The following is a 20,333-nucleotide window of genomic DNA, read 5'->3' as shown; positions in this document are numbered from 1 at the left end:
TTATAAAATTCACACTAATTCTTTAACAATTCAATAAATTTGTATTCGATTCCACTGGGAGAAAAACTGGACCAGAGACAGATAGGATTTTATCATTTATAATTTACATTTATAATGATTACTTCAGTCTGCTAGCCATTAATTCAAAGGCGACACAGTGGGTTAGCACTGCTGCCTCACTGCTTCAGGGATCTGGGTTCGATTCCTAGCTTGGGTCACTGTCTATGTGGAGTCTGCACATTCTCCCCATGTCTGCATGGGTTTCCTCCAGAAACTCCAGTTTCCTCCCACAGTCCAAAGATGTGCAGATTAGGTTGATTGGCCATACTAAATTGCCCCTCAGTGTCAGGGGGATTAGCAGGGTAAACATGGGGGGTACAGGAATAGGGCTTGGGTGGGATTTTGGTTGGTGCAGTCTCGATGGGCTGAATGGCTCCCTTCTCCACCATAGGAATTCTATGATTCTAAACGTCACAAAATGAGATCTTGGAATCCACACCAGTGCTGTGGTTTAAGCTGCAGGAACAGGCCATGCAGCTCAACTCTGTCAGTGCTTATGTTCCTCCATTTCTTCATCTCACCCAATCAGCAAACCTTTTATTCCTTTCTCTCTCATGGATTTGTCCAGCTTCCTCTTAAATAGGTTATTGGCATCATCACTCCCTGTGGGACAGAGTTCCACATTCACACCCCTCTCTGGGTAAAGAAGGTTCTGCTGTTGGATTTATTAGTAATTTATCTTCTATTTATGGCCCCTGATTTGGTCTTCTCTACAACTGGTAACATCACAGAACTGTTACAACACAGGAGGTGGCCATTTGGCCCATCATGTCTGCACCAGCTCTCCAAACAAGCATCTGGCTTAGTGCCGTTCCCCTGCCTATCTCCCTCCCCCCCCATACGCCTGCACAAACAAACAGGAAGAGGAGAGAATGAATGAGAGAGAGCGAGAGCAAGCTCAGACAGAGTTAACCCCATTACCTGTGGGTCCTGGCTTCTCAAACATGGAGTCTAATGATGGCCCAAAGAGCGGATCCAGAAAGCCAACACCATTCTGGGAGACAGTGGTTCTGCTGGAAGAGGACGGGAGAAAAGGGGTGAAAATGACATAGCAAACGAGGACCAGAAAATTCTAGTACCCACAAACAACAACCGAAACCCCAGGGGTTAGAGTGAGTAGAGGACCATTACGTGTGGGGGGCAGGAAAAGGTTACCAACGCTCCAGGATTGCCCTGGAGACTCCAGGAATGAGAGATCAGGACATTGCCGAGAACAGATCCAGGGAAAGAATTTCGGGATGGGGAAGTGACTTACGAGTTTGTCTCCTGAAATCATTAACACAAACTGCGAGAATAAAGCTCCAACTCAAGATATCCCCCTCGCAGGTCACATACCTGCCTGACTCGGAGCTCGGAGCGGTGAATCGGAATGGTGCTGCTTCCACACCTGGAGCAAACACAGAAACCCCAAATCAGCAAGTGTCCATTCGAGAAGCAGAGAGCAACAGAATTACAGCCAAGTCTGCTCACCAACATACAACAGTCTTAAAGTTGAGGATAAAAACCACTGACTGAATAGTTGGTTCTGGGGGGATTTGAACAGGTCATTCAGCAGAGCGGTGAGTGTGCAGCCAGTCAGCTACCTGACAGCAGTGCAGAGAGATGGATTGAAGAGGCACATGCATGCACACCCCCACAGTATAACACTGGAAAAATCCACAGAGGCTCTCAACATGGAAAGCGGCCATTCGGTCCATCGTCCTTGTGCCAACTCTTTCAAAAAGCTGTACAGGAGCCTGTTTTAAAGTGAAATATTGTGCCAGGATGTTGATGAAGCCCAATAAATAACAAAGGGGAAGGTCTGGAATTGGCTGTACAAAACAGGGCATTAGGAAGATACGTTAATAGTGCCATTTAAGTTTCGTTACTCAGATCAGGAAAGAGCAAAACACCCCCCCCTCCCCCAGTAACTGCCGGACAAGATCATGTCTGGAGAACTGCGGGATCCAGCTTGATAAAGGAACAGAATAGCGACCTTGTGACCAATCTTGTTTCTAGTTAGAGGTTTTGTGGAATAGTTTAACATTTCAACGATTCAGGCTGGAGATTTGGGGTCAGGATGGCTGCGGAAACGCTGAGAATTTGTTAACAAGACATCACCTTACCTCTTGGGCAAATCGCCTCAGAGTTTCCATCCACTGACAAGGGAGCCAATTGGATCGTGTGCCCTACACAGAGAGACAGTCAGAGATAAAAGGACGTGTGGGGAATGCCAGATAATAATAATACAGAACGATGGAAACAGCAATTGCTGGTACTGGGCAGAGGCGCCGAGGATTATCATTAGAGTCCTTCATCACAGCTTCTTGTTTGAACAGGGAACTATCTCTCTACTGTTCCTGTTCCCAGAAACAGCTGGGACTGACCCCATCCCATGCTCCTGTGACCCTTATCCACTGTCTATCCCAACACCTGGATCCCTACAACACAATGACATGCATAGGCGCTATAACCAAAAAGGCCCACACACACAGCACAGGTGGCCATTAGCCCATCATATCTGTGCTAGCTCTTTGAAGGAGCTATCCAATTGGTTCTACTCTCCTGCACACATTTTCCCTTTATCACAGATGCCAAATCTTAGTGCTAGGTTGACAAACACTTACTCGTGGAATTTCTTTTGGATGGAATCTGTAAAACAAAAGGGAAGCAACGAGTGAGTTTGGACAAGGAACGAGTCCATCCTACTTACTAGAACCTTCCTTGCTGCAAACTCCAAGGTTGGTCGATCTCCCCAACAGGCCTCATACCCCAGGAACCCCCCCCGAAGAACATTCCAATTCTCATAAGAAAATTCCTGACTCAAGTGGAGAAAAGTGGGGAGTTCAGGATTCCCATAAAGCATTCTGCGTCTCATCACATGGAACCTTGGGAATGGTTCAATATTTGAATGAACAGTGATGTCAGGTGTTGTGTTTGCTCTTCTCCAACCCCACCCAGAACACAACATCTTACTTTAAATAAAAACTAATGTTTATTTTGTTCACTACTGACTAGTTAACTCCAACCTGAGAGCATGCTTCAGGACTAGATGGTTATTAGCAAACTCTTTTCTCCAATTCACATTTATCCTTCTGCTGCCCCCAGAAATCCCACCTCCCCCCGACCATGCCCTGCCTCCCAAGCCTCTGCCCCCACCACTGTTAGTCATGTTGGCTGCCATACCCTCTCAATGACACTCCATCCAAAAGGGCAGCAAGATGCTTACCATTGGTTGAGAAGAAAGGACGATATTCCCAATCGACGCCCTTAGTTGCTCCACAGAGGTCACTGGGTCGTGGCTCCAGTCTTTCACTGTCACTGGCTTGATCTCAATATGGAATTTTCGGGGTTCGTCATCATCAAAGTCAGAATCACTGGAGGAACAAGGCTGGTTCTCCCTCTCATGTTCGGAGAAGTCAAGGAATTCCCAATGGAACTGGGCAACAGGCTGGGCAGCAACACCAGAGTGGATTGGCTAATACTGAGTGCGCTGATCCCAATAACTCCCCTCACACACACTTTGCTTCTTTCACTGTTATTACCACACCCACCTGCCCAACCTCTCCTCCTCCCCACACCTGCCCAACCTCTATCCTCCCCACACCCCCCACCTGCCCAACCTCTATCCTCCCCACACCCACCACCTGCCCAACCTCTATCCTCCCCACACCCACCACCTGCCCAACCTCTCCTCCTCCCCACACCCACCACCTGCCCAACCTCTCCTCCTCCCCACACCCACCACCTGCCCAACCTCTCCTCCTCCCCACACCCCCCACCTGCCCAACCTCTCCTCCTCCCCACACCCCCCACCTGCCCAACCTCTATCCTCCCCACACCCCCCACCTGCCCAACCTCTCCTCCTCTCCACACACTCCACCTGCCCAACCTCTATCCTCCCCACACCCCCCACCTGCCCAACCTCTATCCTCCCCACACCCACCACCTGCCCAACCTCTATCCTCCCCACACCCCCCACCTGCCCAACCTCTCCTCCTCCCCACACCCCCCACCTGCCCAACCTCTCCTCCTCCCCACACCCCCCACCTGCCCAACCTCTCCTCCTCCCCACACCCCCCACCTGCCCAACCTCCATCCTCCCCACACCCCCCACCTGCCCAACCTCTCCTCCTCCACACACCCCACCTGCCCAACCTCTATCCTCCCCACACCCACCACCTGCCCAACCTCTATCCTCCCCACACCCACCACTTGCCCAACCTCTATCCTCCCCACACCCACCACTTGCCCAACCTCTATCCTCCCCACACCCACCACTTGCCCAACCTCTATCCTCCCCACACCCACCACTTGCCCAACCTCTATCCTCCCCACACCCACCACCTGCCCAACCTCTCCTCCTCTCCACATCTGTCCATCCTCTCCTCCTGCCCCCATCACCCCCAGCAGTGAACATTAACTCTTTGACAAAGTCATTCTCTATTGGCTATTATTTAGCTGTCAAAGTCAATTCTTTCAATTCACTTCCCCACTCCCCCCATAACAGCCAAGCCTTTGGTGCCACCCAACATGGTGGATGTGGACCTGGTGACAGGTTTGAAGGTGAATGGGTTCAATGGGACCTTCCTGGTGCAGACCAACCCACCGCTCACCTGTACAAAATTTTACAAGGGGGAGGTGATGATCAGCCCCCCCACCCTTGGGCCTAGTGAGGCCTGTAAATGAATTAACCACCACTTCAGGACCTCATCCTGCCGCAGCCACTATTTTATCATTGGTTGCTGACCCTCACGTCTGTGAGGGGTGGAAATCCTGCCCCCCTCAGCCTATTAATGGCCAATTGACCACGTTGAGCAGGACAGCCACTTTCTCCTCAGTGGGTTCCTCACCAACTCTTTATCTGGGGTCAGGGGTGGACGATGGCGCCCCATAAAGTCCAGCCCAGGGATCGTTTTGGAGTTGGAAGTGTTGGTAGTGCAGCCTTGCTGTCATTGGCCCATGTAGCACCATTCAGATGACTACACTCCATTGGACAGGCCATCCTCCCTCACACTGGTATTTTGCCACCAAGTTATCTCCTGGCTACCAGAGAATTTGACTGGTTATTAAATAATATCCTGCTTGTCCAAGGTGTGCAAAGTTTACCTCATGCTTTAAGCTTCAGCTTAATTGACAGATGTTTGTAGGTTCAAGCCCCACTCAAGACATCCAAATCTAGACTAACATTCCAGTGCAGTACTGAGGACGCCCTGCACTGCCAGAGGTGCCATCTTTGAGATGAAAGATTAAATTGAGGCCTTGTCCATCCTCTCAGGGTGTAAACAATCCCATGACACCATTTCAAAGAGTTCGCTCTCCTGTCCTCAGATCAATATCTATCCCTCAGTTCATGCTAAAATATTCCCTGATTATTTAAATCTTTTCTTGTGGGATCTTGTTGTGCATAAATTGGCTGCTGCCTTTCCTATATTGCATTTTATACTCCATTCCTCAGGCAGTAGGTATTGATACTGGTTACAATCTTCAGATAGAGACCCTATGGGAGAAACTTCCCCTTCCCGTCTCTGAAGCCAGCTGGAGATCAGGAAAGCGGGCCCCTCGGAACACCGGAGCACAATGGAATCGTTCACTTGGGAAGGACAGACAGAGGCAAGGATATCATTCTGGACAATGTCAGGCCTGATGCTATAACCTTCTTCATCCACTTCAGGAGAATTCTGGAAAACAGAACACCTTTAGAAACAGTTGCAAACGTGAGTCTGATCCCGTTACTCAAACTTCCCGGTCTGGTATCTAAACCAGGCCGTATCCTGCACTGTTGGGCCTAAAGTAACATGTGAAGCCCTTGCACAAACTACAGGTACTGAAACCTCTTCCCTGACAATTAAACAATCATCATAGAATCCTACAATGCAGGAAGCGGCCATTTGGCCCATCGTGTATACACTGACCAGAATCCCACCCAGGCCCTATCCTCTGTAACCCCATGTATTTACCCTAGTGTCAGCTAAGGGGCAATTTTAGCATTGTCAATCCACTTAATCTCACACATCTTTGTACATCATGGTATTAAAATCTGCAACATTAACCAAGTGTGATAATATATTTCTTAAAGGAAGGATATCTATATCATGGTTTCTTGTAAAGGATATGTTTAAAACTCAACTCTGTTTTACATGGTGCCAATTTGTCTGGGCAACAGGCAGCTCACATGCTGAGAATGCAGGCTAATGATAGGGATGTGTTTGTTTTAATTTGAATTCATGCATTTTTCAGTTTGGGTTTTCCCCTGGGGATTTAGGAGCAAGGTTTTGATTAGGTTGATTGACAGAGTCATGTGCTTAAGGGGAAGAGCTAAGCTTACAGGGAAAAGCAGGCAGTTACTGCTGAGTTCCAAGAGGACCAAGACACACTCTCCTTGGAGGCTGCTGTTTGAGATCTGCTAAGAGAAATAGGTCTCTCCCCAGAGGGAGCTCAAGGACCGGTAGCCCATATACCAGCACATAAGCTTTGTGTTGCTAACTGATTTTGAAGAGTATAAGTCTATAAGAGGAATATTGCTTGATTGGAACTAATAGAGACAGGTTAGCAGTTAAGAATTGTATCTTGTCACGTTTCAAGTATTTTAATTGGTACACATTAAGCTAATTCATTTGTTATAGTTAAACTGTATTGTTAAATCAAGTTTGTTTTGACAAAAGCTTGCTAGTGTGTCAGTAGAATCACATTGGAGTGAAACATCTTATCCTCACACTAACGCCAAAGTAGGAAAGCTGTCTTGTCGGGCTTCAAAATATACTTTGGGGTTTCTGATCAGTACTCTAAACAAGAGACCAGAGGCAATGATGGAACTCAGTAGTGGGAGAGGCTACAGCAGTAACTGACATAAATAACGGCTTTGGTAAATCATGGCAGCTGAATATCACAATAATTCTTAATACTTAGACTCTAATAGGAAGAATAGCCACTTGAATAAGATACCAGAGCCAGCATCTCCAACCTTCAACGATGGCACAGAAATGATGGAGCTCACTACCCAATGGTTGCTGTTACACATTGACATGCAATGGCAACATAGTTAACTAAACCCAATTTTACAAAGGGAGATGGGAGCAAAATGAGGAGAGTGTCACACTGTGTTAGTGGAGAGTGTGTCTATACTCACAATGGAGTCAGCATCTGGGGAGCCCCTGAAACAGCAGAAAATACGAGAGTTACTAATTATATCAACACTCAGTCAAATGGCACCACAAATGCTCCCAACTTTCCTCTATCTCCTCATGATCTCCCACACCCCTCCCCCACTGCCCATGCATCATCACCTCATGCTCCCCAGTTTACACAGCCTCTTCGCCCAACCCCCTTCCCCACCCCCTACCCCCTACCCAGTGGCCTTTACCTGTCTGGTCACAAATACATAATTGACTCACTATCTGGTGGATTTGACAGGGAACAGAGAAACCTTTTCCTCTAAAGGAGGAATCCAGAATAAGGCAGAAAAGGCTTTGAGTGAAGAATTGATTCAGGGAAATGGAAATCTGGATCTCTCCATGAAAAGACTGTCAACATTGAGGGTCAATAGGAACTTTGACGCTCCAGATTGATATCTGTCACCCAACAAAAACTGATGAAAGTATACGAAGCAAAGTTTGCTGAGATACAGATTAGGATCTAACTGTCAGAGATGATGAAATGGGTGAAGAGAGTTTGTGGTAGGATAGATACTACATGGGCTGTAGGAGGAGCTGTCTTTGAGCATAGAGCAAGCTAATTCTGATAGTGCTTCTATGGATCTCCTGAGTGGGACTGGGATACTAATGAAGTATAATTGGAAGATTAAAGGAGCTACCCCTCCTTGTCCTATAACTCTCCTGTCACAAAAACCAACTGCATCCATCTCACATTGTACTCTCGCACTTCTCTCCAAGCTCAAGGTGAAGAAGGAAGCAGAGCAAAATTCCTTTTAGAATAGGATGGAAATTGAGATATTCGAGATATTAACATTTAGATTGATTTTTAATCAGGAACGCATGAGGGTGCAAATGAAAATTACAAGTGAGATGCGAGCAGGTCAGTCCCTGGATAGAATGAGGCCGATGGGCCGAGTGGCCTGTCCTCACTTGGAGTTTTATTATTAACTGCAGGGCCCAGTGTCCCAGACTCCCAGCCATCGATACTGAACAAAATGACACCAACAGGGAACTCACGTGGAATCAGAATCCTTTTCCCGCTTGCTGAGTCCCGGGATCACAAATGATTTCCTTTTGCTTTTCTTTGGAGCTGTTTCACAAGAGGGGGGAAGTCATAATTCTTCATACGCAACTTTCAGACTGAGCAGAATCATAGAATCCCTACAGTGCAGGAGGCCCATAGACTCTGCACCAACCACAATCCCACCCAGATCCTCTTCCTGCAACCGCGCATATTTACCCTGCTAATCCCCCTGACACCAAGGGGCAATTTAGGATGGCCAATCCACCTTAAATCGCCCATCTTTGGCCTGTGGGAGGAAACCCATGCAGAATGTGTAAACTCCACACAGACAATGACCAAAGGTTGGAATTGAACCAGGGTCCCTGGCACTGTGAGGCAGCAGTGCTAACCACTGTGCGCTCTGGATCCTTGATAATCTCACAATCAGCTGCCCCAAAGTTCTGCCTCACATCACAGTTAAACGGTATTCAAACTCCCACTTCACCCCATGACTGTGTGGCCCTGCCTCACAGACCAGCTCGGAGGTCAGTTCATTGTCAGCCTCTGCTGATAACTGCAGCAGGGAAACAAAGGCTGAAACGGTTCCAGCTCCCTGGGTTAGGGAGACTGAGGTACAAATCGCTGATATATCTCCTGAGAATTCCTGGTCCAGGTCACTTGCCAACAGCTGCTGGAACTGTGGGAGGGGAAGAGGGAGAGGGAGTGGGAGGTCTGGAGGGTTGCTGACAGGCCAAGTGAATCCCCTGTGATTAAATATTCAGCTAATATTCAACATGCAGAGGCCTGTCCATGGGATTCTGTTCTCCAGTGAAAAGCAGTGCTTGAGAGAGGGAGTGGAGCAGAGAGGGAGATCAGTGCAAACTCGATGGGCTGAAGGGCCTCTTCTGCACTGTATCAATCTGTGATTCTATGAAAAGATAAAAGTATTGTTAACATACTCCAGGTATTGAAGAAGTCCCACATAAGAGGTTAGTGTGCAAAAAGGATTAAGATATTGGCATGGACTGAGAACTATTTAACAGACAGGAAACAGAGAGTAGGAATAAATGGGCCTTTTTCAAAGTGACTAGTGGGATCCCGCAGGGATCAGTGATTGGGCTGTAACTATTTACAATATAAATCAATGATTTGGCTGAGGGAACCAAGTCTAATATTTCCAAGTTTGCTGACAACACAAAACTCATTGGGAATTGAGTGGTGAGGTGGATGTTAAGAGCCTTCGAGCTGATTTAGACAGATTGAGTAAATAGCAGATACAGCATAATGTGGATAAATGTGAGGTCACGCACTTTGGATGGAGAGACAGAATGGCAGATTGGGAAATGTTGATGTACAAAGAGGCCTGGGTGTCCTTCTACACCAGTCACTGACAGCAAGCAGTTAGGAAGGCAGATGGTATGTTGGCCTTCATCACAAAAGGACTCGAGTACAGAAGCAAGGATGTCTTACTGCAGGTGTACAGGGCCTTGGGGAGACCACACCTGGAGTATCGTGTGCAGTTTTGGTCTCCTTATCCAAGAAAGGATACACTGGCCAGAGAGGGAGTGTAACAAAGGTTCACCATGAGGAAAGACTGGGGCGACTGGGCCTGTATTCATTGAAATTTCAAAGAATAAGAGGGGATCTAATTGAAATGTGTAAAATTCTGAGTACTGGGCAGACTGGATGCAGGGACATTGGTTCCTCTGGCTGGAGGGTCCAGAATGAGGTGTCACAGTCTCAGAACATGGGATAGGCTATTTGTGATAGAGATGAGGAGGAACATCTTCACTCAGAGGGTGGTGAACCTATGGAATTCTTTAACGCAGAAAGCTGCGGAGGTCAAAAATATATTTCAGAAGGAAGTAGATAGATTTCTAGACTTTAAAGGTGTCGGGGCTACGGGGGAGAGGACAGGTGTATGGCATTGAGATAAAGGATCAGCCATGGTCATACTGAATGGTGCAGCAGGCTTGAAAGGCCTACTCCAGCTCCAACGTTCTTTGTTTCTATGCCTCGGTGACAGTGAGCTGTGATACAGCACAGCATCCTTGTGTGTAGCTCGGTCCCTGGCAGTGGAAATGGACCCAGACTGTCGGCATCCCGAGAACAGCAACACAGCAAGAAGCAGCTCACCTTCCAACACCAGCTCAGGGCTACATTCCTCAAACTCGATGGCTCCTGGAAATGAGAGCACAGAGGCAGGAGTCAGACTGAAGCCAGACTCTCACTCCAACACTTATTCACCTCACTTACTACACCCTCCGAGGCAGAGAGAACTTACCCTCCCTCCAGAGAGGGAACACACACCCCATCACCCACCTCTCCTCTGGGAATATACTCCCATTACCTGGCTTCTCTTTGCCAGTCCCTTTGGTCAGAGCGTATCTCTGGATCAGATCTTGCACACGAATATTCTCCACGTTTTGTTTGAACTCTTCATGAACCTGAATAAAGAAAGAACACATCAGGAACTCACCAAGGTTCCTTCGGCAGCACCTTCCAAGCCAGTGACCTCTACCATCTAGGAGCACCAGGGCAGCAAATATATGGAGACACCGCCAGCTGGAGGTTTCCCTCCAACTCACTCGGCACCCCGATTTGAAAATATTTCGACTGTTCCTTCACTGTTCTGGATCGATCCTGGAACTTCCTCCCCAACAGCACTGTGGATGTTCCCGTGGCTCACTACCTCTTAGCCTAACTCTCCCATCAAATACCCCAAACTTCCATTTATAATATCAAATTGCACATCACCTCTACCAGAGTCTGTGTTCCTTTCACTGCATCCCCTGAGTCCACATTCATTCTCCTTTATAAATTTACTCGTTTCTCTGGATTTTCCTAAAACAAGTGTGAATGGGAAGAGGAGATAGTGGCCATGCAGTTGAAGATTAGGATCAGGAGGCCATTCAGCCCCACAAACCTCTCCATCATTCAATTAGATCACGGCTGATCTGTACCTTAACCCCATCCAACTGGTTTGGTTTTGTAACCCATAGTCCCCTTACTCAACACAAATCTAACAATATCAACATTGACATTTTCAATGGAACCCCAGCCTCAAGCAGCTTGGGCGGGGTGGGGGCAGCAGGAGAGTTCCACATTTCAAAGACAGTGTTGTTTAAAAAATGCTTCCTGTTATCATCATTGAACAGGCTTGTTCTCATCTCCTTGTTCTGGTTTCTCTCTCTCTCTCTCCCTCCCCCACCCACACCCCAGACAGAGGAAACAGTTTCTCTCGATCCACCTTCAGTCAGATCATTCTTTAATCTTCCAAACTCTATTAGGCGCAAACTTTCCTTCTAACAATCGAGGGCATCGAGTTTAAAAGTTGTCAAGTCGCGTTGCAGCTTTATAGAACCTTAGTTAGGCCACACTTGGAATATAGTGTTCAATTCTGGTTGCCACACTGCTAGAAGCATGTGGAAGCTTTGGAGAGGGTACAGAAAAGATTCAGCAGGATGTTGCCTGGTATGGAGAGCATTAGCTGTGAGGAGAGGTTGGAGAAGCTTGGTTTGTCTTCACTGGAATGATGGAGGTTGAGGGGTGACCTGATAGAAGTCTATAAGATTATGAGAGGCACGGACAGAGTGGGTAGTCAGAAACTTTTTTCCAGGGTGGAAGAGTCAATTACTAAGGGGGCACAGGTTTAAAGGTGCAAGAGGCAAGGTTTAAAGGAGATATACGAGGCAAGTTTTTGTTTTAAACACAGAAGGTGGTGGGTGCCTGGAACTCGTTGCTGGGGGAGGTAGTAGAAGTGGATATGGTAGTGACTTTTAAGGGGCATCTTAACAAATACATGAATAGGATGGGAATAGAGGGATATGATCCCCACAAGTGTAGGGGGTTTTAGTTCAGTTGGGCAGCATGGTCAGTGCAGGCTTGGAGGGCCGAAGGGCCTGTTCCTGTGCTGTAATTTTCTTTGTTCTAGTTCCAACTTTTATTCTCAATAACATTTCCTCACACTTGTAAATTCTAGCTCAGTCTCAGCAGCACCGAGCACCCACCTGGCCCACTTGGACATGCGTATCTTCAATGGAGTGGGAGTACGACTTGATTAACCCCTTCATGTGTCTCAGGTGAATCTCTTCAACTTGCTGGAATTTCTGCAGAGTCACAGATCAGGTGATTGAAATTTTGGAGCAACCAAAACGAGGATTAGGAATAGTTCTAGAGAATCAGAATCACAGAATCCTTACAGTGCAGAAGGAGACCATTCAGCCCATCAAATCTACATCGACTCCCAGGACCTTTACTCCACAGCCCCACGCATTCCCCATGGCTAATCCACTAAAAAGGACAATTTACGATGGCTAATCCACCTAACCCACACGTCTTTGGGCTGTGGGAGGAAACTGGAGCACCTGGAGGAAACCCACACAGACATGGGGAGAATGTGCAAACTCCAGTGATCCAAGGCTGGAATCGAACCCAGGTCCCTGGTGCTATGAGGCAGCAGTGCTAACCACTGTGCCACCCTGTCCAGATCCTGGATAATCCTTTCAGGACCAAGTGCAGGGCTTTGCACGCCAAGCCTCGTTCTGCCAGGGTCCTCTCCCCCAGGTGTTTTCCTCTCTCACTGAAGTCAGTTAATTTTCTTCTGCATTTTCCAAACTTTGTTTCATCCCTGGAGGCTCAAGCCATTACTGTTTTTCCCAAATCCATCTCACTCCACACCCAAAGTAAAATTACATTTCGATCTGTATATTTTCAACGTTCAGCCAAATTTCCTGCATCTGCATGGTTAGAGAGTGTGATCCCAATCTAAGTGACTGGTTCCTTCGACACTGGAGCAACTTCCACATTCTCTTCACTCTTTGGGTAAAGAAGATTCCCCTGAATTTCCGACTGGATTTCTTGGTGACTATTTTATATTGATGGTCTCAAGTTCTGCTCTTCTCCACATGAGGAAACATTCTCTCTGTGTTTACTCCATCAAAACTATTCAGAATTTTAGTGAGCTCTACTGCTCACTCCCCAGCCTCTTCTTTCCAAAAAGAGACACAACCTGCCAATCCTTTCCCGATATGGAAACCCAGGCATTTCTGATATCATCCTCGTAAATCTCTGCACCCTCTCCCAGTCCCTCAATGTCCTTTTTATAATATCACAACCAGAAGTGGGACGGCTCGGTGGCAACCATTGCTGCCTCAGAGTGCCAGGGACCTGGGTTCAATTCCCAGCTTGGGTTACTGTTTGTGTGGAGTCTGCACGTTCTCCCTGTGTGTATGTGGGTTTCCTCCGGGTGCTCCGGTTTCCTCCCACAGTCCAGAGTTGCGCAGGTTAGGTGGATTGGCCATGTTAAATTGCCCCTTAGTGTCAGGGGGAGCGGCTAGGGTAAATGCACGGGATTAAGGGGATATGGCTTGGGTGGGACTGTAGTCAGTGCAGACTCGATGGGCTGAATGGCCTTCTTCTGTGCTGTAGGAGTCCATGAATCTATGACAACAAGTGCACATTGATTAGTATTCTGTGTCTAACAGGTTTACGATCACTTCCCAACTTTCCAGCTCTATCCCTCTGGAAATGAAGCCTTGTGCTTGGTTTGCTCTGTGTTCTAGTGACATTGCTAACCTTTTGTAACTGATGTATTTGTATTGAGCGATCCCTTTGTTTCTCCACCCTTACCCCAATCACTCACTTTTCAAGTAATAAGTGACCGTGCTATTTTTCTGAACAAAATGTACCACCTCACATTTATCGGTGTTGAAATTAATTTATCAATAAGTTGCCCCTTCTGCAAATTCATTAATGCCCTCCTTGGATTTTGTTACAGGTCTCCTGTCTGTCTAATGATCACCCCTCGCACCTCTCCACTCCCCCCCCCCCCCCACCAACAAATTTGGTGTCATTCACTCCAACCTGTGCAGCCTCTGCCATCTTGTGTTGATAGTCCGAACGAGCGCCGCGATATTTCTCGATGCTGGCCTTGTAACTCTCTGCCGCTTTCTTCGATTTGAGTTCAGCCTGTGAGTAAGGGGTAGGATTAATCAGTGATGGCAGCAAGACAGCAAAGGAAAGATGCACCATCCCGGAGGTGAGAATCGGAGCATTCACTGGCCTGGATAAAGTTAGCTCCTCTACAATAAAATAAAGAGCAAAATACTGCGGATGCGGGAATCTGAAACAAAAACAGAACGTGCTGGAAAATCACAGCAGGTCTGACAGCGTCTGTGGGGAGAGAATAGAGCTCTGACATTGGGTCATCTAGACTCGAATTGTTGGCTCTGTTCTCTCCCCACAGATGCTGTCAGACCTGGTGAGATTTTCCAGCACTTTGTTTTTTGTAGCTCATCTGCGAACCAGGCCTCAGTTTAACCCTGCCCCAGTGAGAGCCAATGCCTGAGGAAGTCAGATACGTTAACCATTGAAATGCTGGGGATCCTCGTCAGTTACCTTATCGATCTCTTTCTGAGAAGCTCCATCCTTTTTCAGCCTGTCCCACTCCTGCCACTTGCCGTGATAATTGTCTTTGCATTTCTGCAGGAGTTGGACGCTGGATTGTACATTCTGGACAGCTTCCAGAGTGCCCGACACCTCTTCCTTTGTCTGGGCACGACAGGAGAGAGAGACACAAAAAAAAAAGAAGATATTTAATGGGTCACATTCCAACCGATTTATACAAAATATCCCCAAGGGACAAACTGCAGGCACATCATTCATAATTCCCAATAGGACACAGACACAGACACAGACAGTTACCTTGCGATGCATTTTGATTTGTTCCTCATTGAAGCGATTTATTTCTTTGATCAAATCATGGAGTTTCTTCACCAGCTCAAAATGACAAAGTGCCAATTTATCCGCGGAGCTCCGGAACACCTCCCACATCGGAGCAAAGGTCCTGAAAAAGAGTTGTGCTGTTAAACTTCTGCATCTGATTGGCTGCAGCTAGAATCTAAATTCAACAGTTCGGAAACACGTCCTGCCTTAACGTTGCCACGATTCAGGGCACTGACCTGCGGCGCTGACCCATGGTCCACACACGGACCCACAGCAGTCAAGCCACGGTGCTTAAGCCATGGCACTCAGTTCACATGCTGACCACAGCGCTACAGCCACACACAACTCAGTTTCCAGTTGAATGAATCCACAGACAACTCACTTGGAAGCAGTGGTGTTGTAGCATTGTCACAAGACCTAATCCAGAGATCCAGGGTACCTACCTGGGACATGGGTTCAAATCCCACCAAGGCAGATAGTGAAATTTGAACTTCTGCTACTCTGAATTAAAAGTTTAATGGGGACCACAAAACTATTGTCGATTGTTGTAAAAACCCATCTGGTTCACGAGTGTCCTTTAGGGAAGGAAATCTACTGTCCTTACCCAGTCTGGCCTATATGTGACTATCAAAAATGAAACATCTGTAGAAGCCACTGACTCAAAGGGAATTAGGGACAGGCAACAAATGCTGCCCCAGCGACACTCTCATCTCTGAATCAATCTCTAAAGGTAGAGTCACAGGATGATAGGGCGGTGAAGGCGGCTTTTGGCCTTCATCAGTCAGGGCACTAAGTATAGAAGTCGGGAAGTTATGTCGCACTTGTACAGGACATTGGTGAGGCCACACCCAGAGTATTGTGTTCAGTTTTGGTCGCCTTTCTAGTTCACGCCTTGCTATTAGAAAGATGTCATTAAACTGGAGAGTGTGCAGAAGAGATTTACAAGGAAGCTGCCAGCGCTCAAGGGACTGAGTTATAGGGAGAGTTTGGACAGCCTAGGACTTTGTTCTTTGGAGTGTAGGAGACAAAAAGGTCTGGAAAACAAAAGGTGGGAGAACCTGATAAGTTAATGTGACCAGCAGCCAGTCTGTCTGAGAGTTTTACACATCTGGGAAAGGGAGAGGCCAAGTAAATACAACACTGAGTCCTCAGCCTATGTGCCTGAGATAAGGCTTCTGTCTTACCCTATATTAGACAGAGAAACTGGCATTGTCAACATGGAACTTACCCCAGTGAGCTGTTGGTCACCATCTTGGCCAACTTGGACATGGATTTTGAGTAAGATTCCTCAATCAGTGCTCTGCAAGAAGACAGCAACATTTAAATCCTGGGAAAATAAATTGCTAAATAAAAATACTGGACATTTAATTGGTTAAGAGCATCATGCTATAGGAATCCAAGTCCCACACACGCACACGCTGACTCTCACTGGGGTACGGGTCCCACACGCACACACTGACTCTCACTGGGGTAGATGATCTTCCAGCATTTACAGGATATTTGAAGTGAAAGCACTGTGGGATCCTCATGATGCACCTTCTGAGGAGAAACCTTGACAAGCAATCCATCCAATAATGGACCAGATTTACTGGTAACACTGACATAGGGAGTGGCACACTGAGAAGTCTCACAACACCAGGTTAAAGTCCAACAGATTTATTTGGTAGCAAATGCCACTAGCTTTCAGAGCGCTGCCCCTTCATCAGGTGAGCCAGTGTGGAATCTCTCAGGGACTAATGACCACGTCTTACCTTTCCCTCACAAAGTCAGCCAGCTCTTTGACGGAGATTTGCCCATGTTTCATGTTGTGATAAAGGATGTCAAAACCATTGTTTTTCTCGCCCTGTTAATGGTAAATAGAGGAGTGTTAACGGAACCCCAGATTACACAGACCTACACCTACTCTGAACAGGCCGAGACAAGCAAACCAACAAAACAAACTGGAAGAAACGATTCAAGGTGAGGGTCAGTGATTAAATATCCAGAGATTCAGCTCTTGAACAGTGTCATCTGGTTGGAGGGCAGGAAGTAAATTTGCATTTCTCCACAGATTCAGGGGAAGAAAAAGGAACAGGGATCAGGATACAGGCAGAGAGGTGGGAAGAGATTGTCAGCAAGGGAGTAAACTCTGCTGTGTTGGAGACAGGGCGTTTGGGTCTGCATTCAGAACTGTGGCACTTTCACTGCTCCGTGGCCCGTTTTCCAATCTGGTTCTCCCGGCTCCCACCACAAGCAGCACCGGGGGTGTCTCTCGGGAGCTGATCATGTGATGCCTATTGGACTGGGTCAGGCTGGATGCAAATACTATATCAAGATGCTTCTGAAAACAGACCAACATTTCTCAACCTCAGGATGTCCCAGAGCATTTCCAGCCGATGAAAATACACTCAAAGTATAGTCACTGTTGGAGTGCGGGAGATGCAGCTGCCATGTTGTGCATAGCAAGATCCCGGGAAAAGGTACTGAGGTACTGACCAGTTCCGATTTCAGTGATGTTGGTCGAGGGGTGAATGTTGACCAGGCCAATAAGTAGAACTGTCCTGCTTTTCCTCAGAATAGTGGGCACAGGATCTTTAACATTCACCCCGGTGGGAGACATGGCGTCAGACAAACATCTCACCCTAAAGACAGCACCTTGACAGTGCAGCAGCCCCTCAGTCCTGACACTGGGAGTACCAGCCTAGACTGTCACCAGTCTCTAGAGTTGGACTTTGACCCACTGAGTCACAGCTACCATTGGAGTCAGAGCCCTGGAAGAGATGCTGGTTGTGTCTGGGTGAACTTTGTTGATGTAGATGAAGTAACATTTCTCCCTCTCCTCTCCTGCTAGCCTTTGCTGACTTCTTATTCAAAGAAATCTTGACACCTTCTTGGGAGCCGCTTTCTGCTCGAGCATTTCCAAATTCAATTTTAGTACCAACTCCCCAACAAGATTTATTTTTTTTTTAAATGAACTCTTTGACGTGGACATCCTTGACAAGATGCATTAGAAGTCACCCTGTGATGGTGTTGGTGGGTCACCTTCTTGAACCCACTAGCAGTGGGTTTAATATAGGAAAGCGACTTGCGAGGTCACTTTAGAGGCAGAATCTGTTACATTGGTGTAGACATGATGTGGAGATGCCGGCGTCGGACTGGGGTAAACACAGTAAGAAGTCTCACAACACCAGGTCTAAGTCCAACCGATTTATATTGAGTTTACTATCAAATAAAATCGGTTGGACTTAAACCTGGTGTTATCAGACTTCTTACATTGGTGTGGGACAGGCCAGACTATCTGACATCCTTTACTGATCCCAGCTTTTAGTTCCAATCAAAACAAGAACTGTAACAGAAGTTTAAAACGAGAGAGAAATGAACCACAAACCTCACTTCCTCCCAGGTGCAGAAACCCAAATTAAAGGAAATCAGTAACTGTGAACGCCTCCTCTTTAACCCTTCAATGGGCCAATTAAACTAAATCCATTGTGATGTATTGCCCAGATTAGATTTGAACTCTGTTCTGCGGCAAGGCCTCTCCTTTAACCTCGAGCTCTCGGATTACAACGGGTTGCAGCCTGGGTTGGCAGGGAGCTCAAGGCTGTAGGCAGGACAGCAGTGTGTGGAAAACAGGGACAAATTGGTGGTGGAGCCAACTTCTGCCTCATGATACTTGAGCTTCTCTCCTTTCCCCCACCTCTTCCCCAAAGGCTGAAGGTCCATGTCTATGGCTTCCTTCCCACCAATCTCAGATTTACAGATACATTGTGCATGGATGAAGCTTTCAACTAAGTTTACTGCCATAATCTCTTTGATAATGAAGTGATTAAATATCAAATAAAAACTCGTATTTATATAGTACCTTTAACACAGTAAAAAAAACCTAAAGTGTTTCACAGGAACAATTGTCAAGCAAAATGTTACATGGATGCACGTACGGAGACACTGTGACAGGTAACTAAAAGCTTAGTTGAGGAAGTAGGTTTTAAGAAGTGTCTTTGAGGTCATGGAAGTAGAGAAGGTAGGGGGGGGGGGGGAAATTCCAGGACATAGGGCCCAGGGAGATGAGGGCACAGCCACTAACAATGGAGACACACAAGAGACCAGAATTGGAGGAGCACAAAGATCTCAGAGGGTTGTGGGCTGGAGCACAGAGAAGATGGAAGAATGTGAACATGTGAGAAGATTAAAATGTTGAAGCATTGCTGTGCCCCAAGTTAATGAGCACAGCGGTGACCAATGAATGGGACTTGGACATGTCAGGACGTGGGCAGAAGATAAGTTGAAGTTTACGGAGGGTGGAAGGGGGCCAAGAGCCCATTGGAATAGTCAAGTCAAGCAGTAATGGACAAACAGGCTCTCTTCCCAACAGCATTGAGAGTGTACCTGCACCACAGACTGCAACAGTTCAAGGCAGTGAATCTTCTCAAGGGCAATTAGGGATGGACAACAGATGTTGGCCAATCCAATGATGCCCAACATCTCCTGAAATAAAAATGTGCTGAGGCATGGACAGGGACTGCCAATGTTAGAAAGAAGGCATTCTTCCTGAATGGGAGGATTTCATCTCCAGGTCAGATAGGACACAAAGATTGGTTCAGCCTCAGACAGTGACCAGGGTATCACACAGACCTACAACATTAAATTAGTCTCATGGCTCCTCTCTGCACTGACTCCAGCAATTGAATGTTGCCAGAAACGAGAGATCAGAGCTGGATATGGTTCTCAAGGTGGATCTGAGCAGAACGGTGTTCAGTTTGCGCAGAGTTTGTATTCTCCTGTTCTAACCGGAGATCCAGATTAGACTGATTTTTGTCGTGTGATATTCTGCGTTCGTTGGACATCACCAGCTCATGGCTCAGAGACTTTACCAGGTTTGATATTTCGATACTGGTCACACTCAGTGTACTTCTCACGCCTCCCTCCCATGCCTTATACTGCTCGAGTTTGATTCTCAGATACTATTCCACCTATTAACACAATTTGTCCAAGATCGTACAATTACATTTCTGATTTTACTTCTGTCCTCATTTGGTATCATCTGACCGTTCTGTACTGAGTGTCTGAATCAAGACCTTTGATGCAAATTCATCATAAGCAGTGATCCCAGCATCAAACCCTGAGGAAGCAGCACTCTGTGCTCCCACTCATCTCCGAGACTCATCGGGAGGAACGTAGGGAGGAGAGTGAAGAATAAAGACATGAATTGTGATTTCTCACAACTTGTCACCTCTTCTTTTAGCCCTGCTGGCTTGATATCCACAGTTGGGAGTAGTTAGCACATTCCTGTAAACAGTACATCAAACAATGATCGTGTCATCAGGAATGTCTTGCTTGCAAGCTAAAAGTTTTCTCAACACAGACGGAGAGCCATATGCAGAGAAAAGTGGACAAGAATCAAGAACAGATGCTACGCCATAATCCAGTTCCAC

General features: G+C 46.9%; 1 protein-coding gene across 1 annotated transcript in view; it reads right to left on the bottom strand.

Annotated features, from left to right (window-relative positions):
• LOC145358544 (F-BAR domain only protein 2-like) overlaps positions 1–20,333 on the bottom strand; it is a 57,853-nt gene that overhangs the window by 19,091 nt on the left and 18,429 nt on the right. The window contains exons 2-17 of the mRNA XM_080212693.1: positions 16,674–16,765; positions 16,151–16,222; positions 14,902–15,043; positions 14,596–14,748; positions 14,062–14,166; positions 12,207–12,305; positions 10,547–10,643; positions 10,333–10,377; positions 8,211–8,283; positions 7,169–7,193; positions 5,663–5,720; positions 3,269–3,447; positions 2,667–2,691; positions 2,166–2,228; positions 1,396–1,447; positions 982–1,070 (exon numbers count right to left, since the gene is read on the bottom strand). Of these exons, the coding sequence (XP_080068819.1) occupies positions 982–1,070; positions 1,396–1,447; positions 2,166–2,228; positions 2,667–2,691; positions 3,269–3,447; positions 5,663–5,720; positions 7,169–7,193; positions 8,211–8,283; positions 10,333–10,377; positions 10,547–10,643; positions 12,207–12,305; positions 14,062–14,166; positions 14,596–14,748; positions 14,902–15,043; positions 16,151–16,222; positions 16,674–16,765 (1,369 nt within the window). The remainder of the gene's footprint in view (positions 1–981; positions 1,071–1,395; positions 1,448–2,165; positions 2,229–2,666; positions 2,692–3,268; positions 3,448–5,662; positions 5,721–7,168; positions 7,194–8,210; positions 8,284–10,332; positions 10,378–10,546; positions 10,644–12,206; positions 12,306–14,061; positions 14,167–14,595; positions 14,749–14,901; positions 15,044–16,150; positions 16,223–16,673; positions 16,766–20,333) is intronic.

The sequence above is a fragment of the Carcharhinus amblyrhynchos genome, chromosome 26 (assembly GCF_965287045.1).
Source record: "Carcharhinus amblyrhynchos chromosome 26, sCarAmb.v2.hapA, whole genome shotgun sequence".
NCBI lineage: Eukaryota > Metazoa > Chordata > Chondrichthyes > Carcharhiniformes > Carcharhinidae > Carcharhinus > Carcharhinus amblyrhynchos.
The sequence above is the reverse complement of the archived record's forward strand: the minus strand, read 5'-3'. Positions and strand labels throughout refer to the sequence as shown.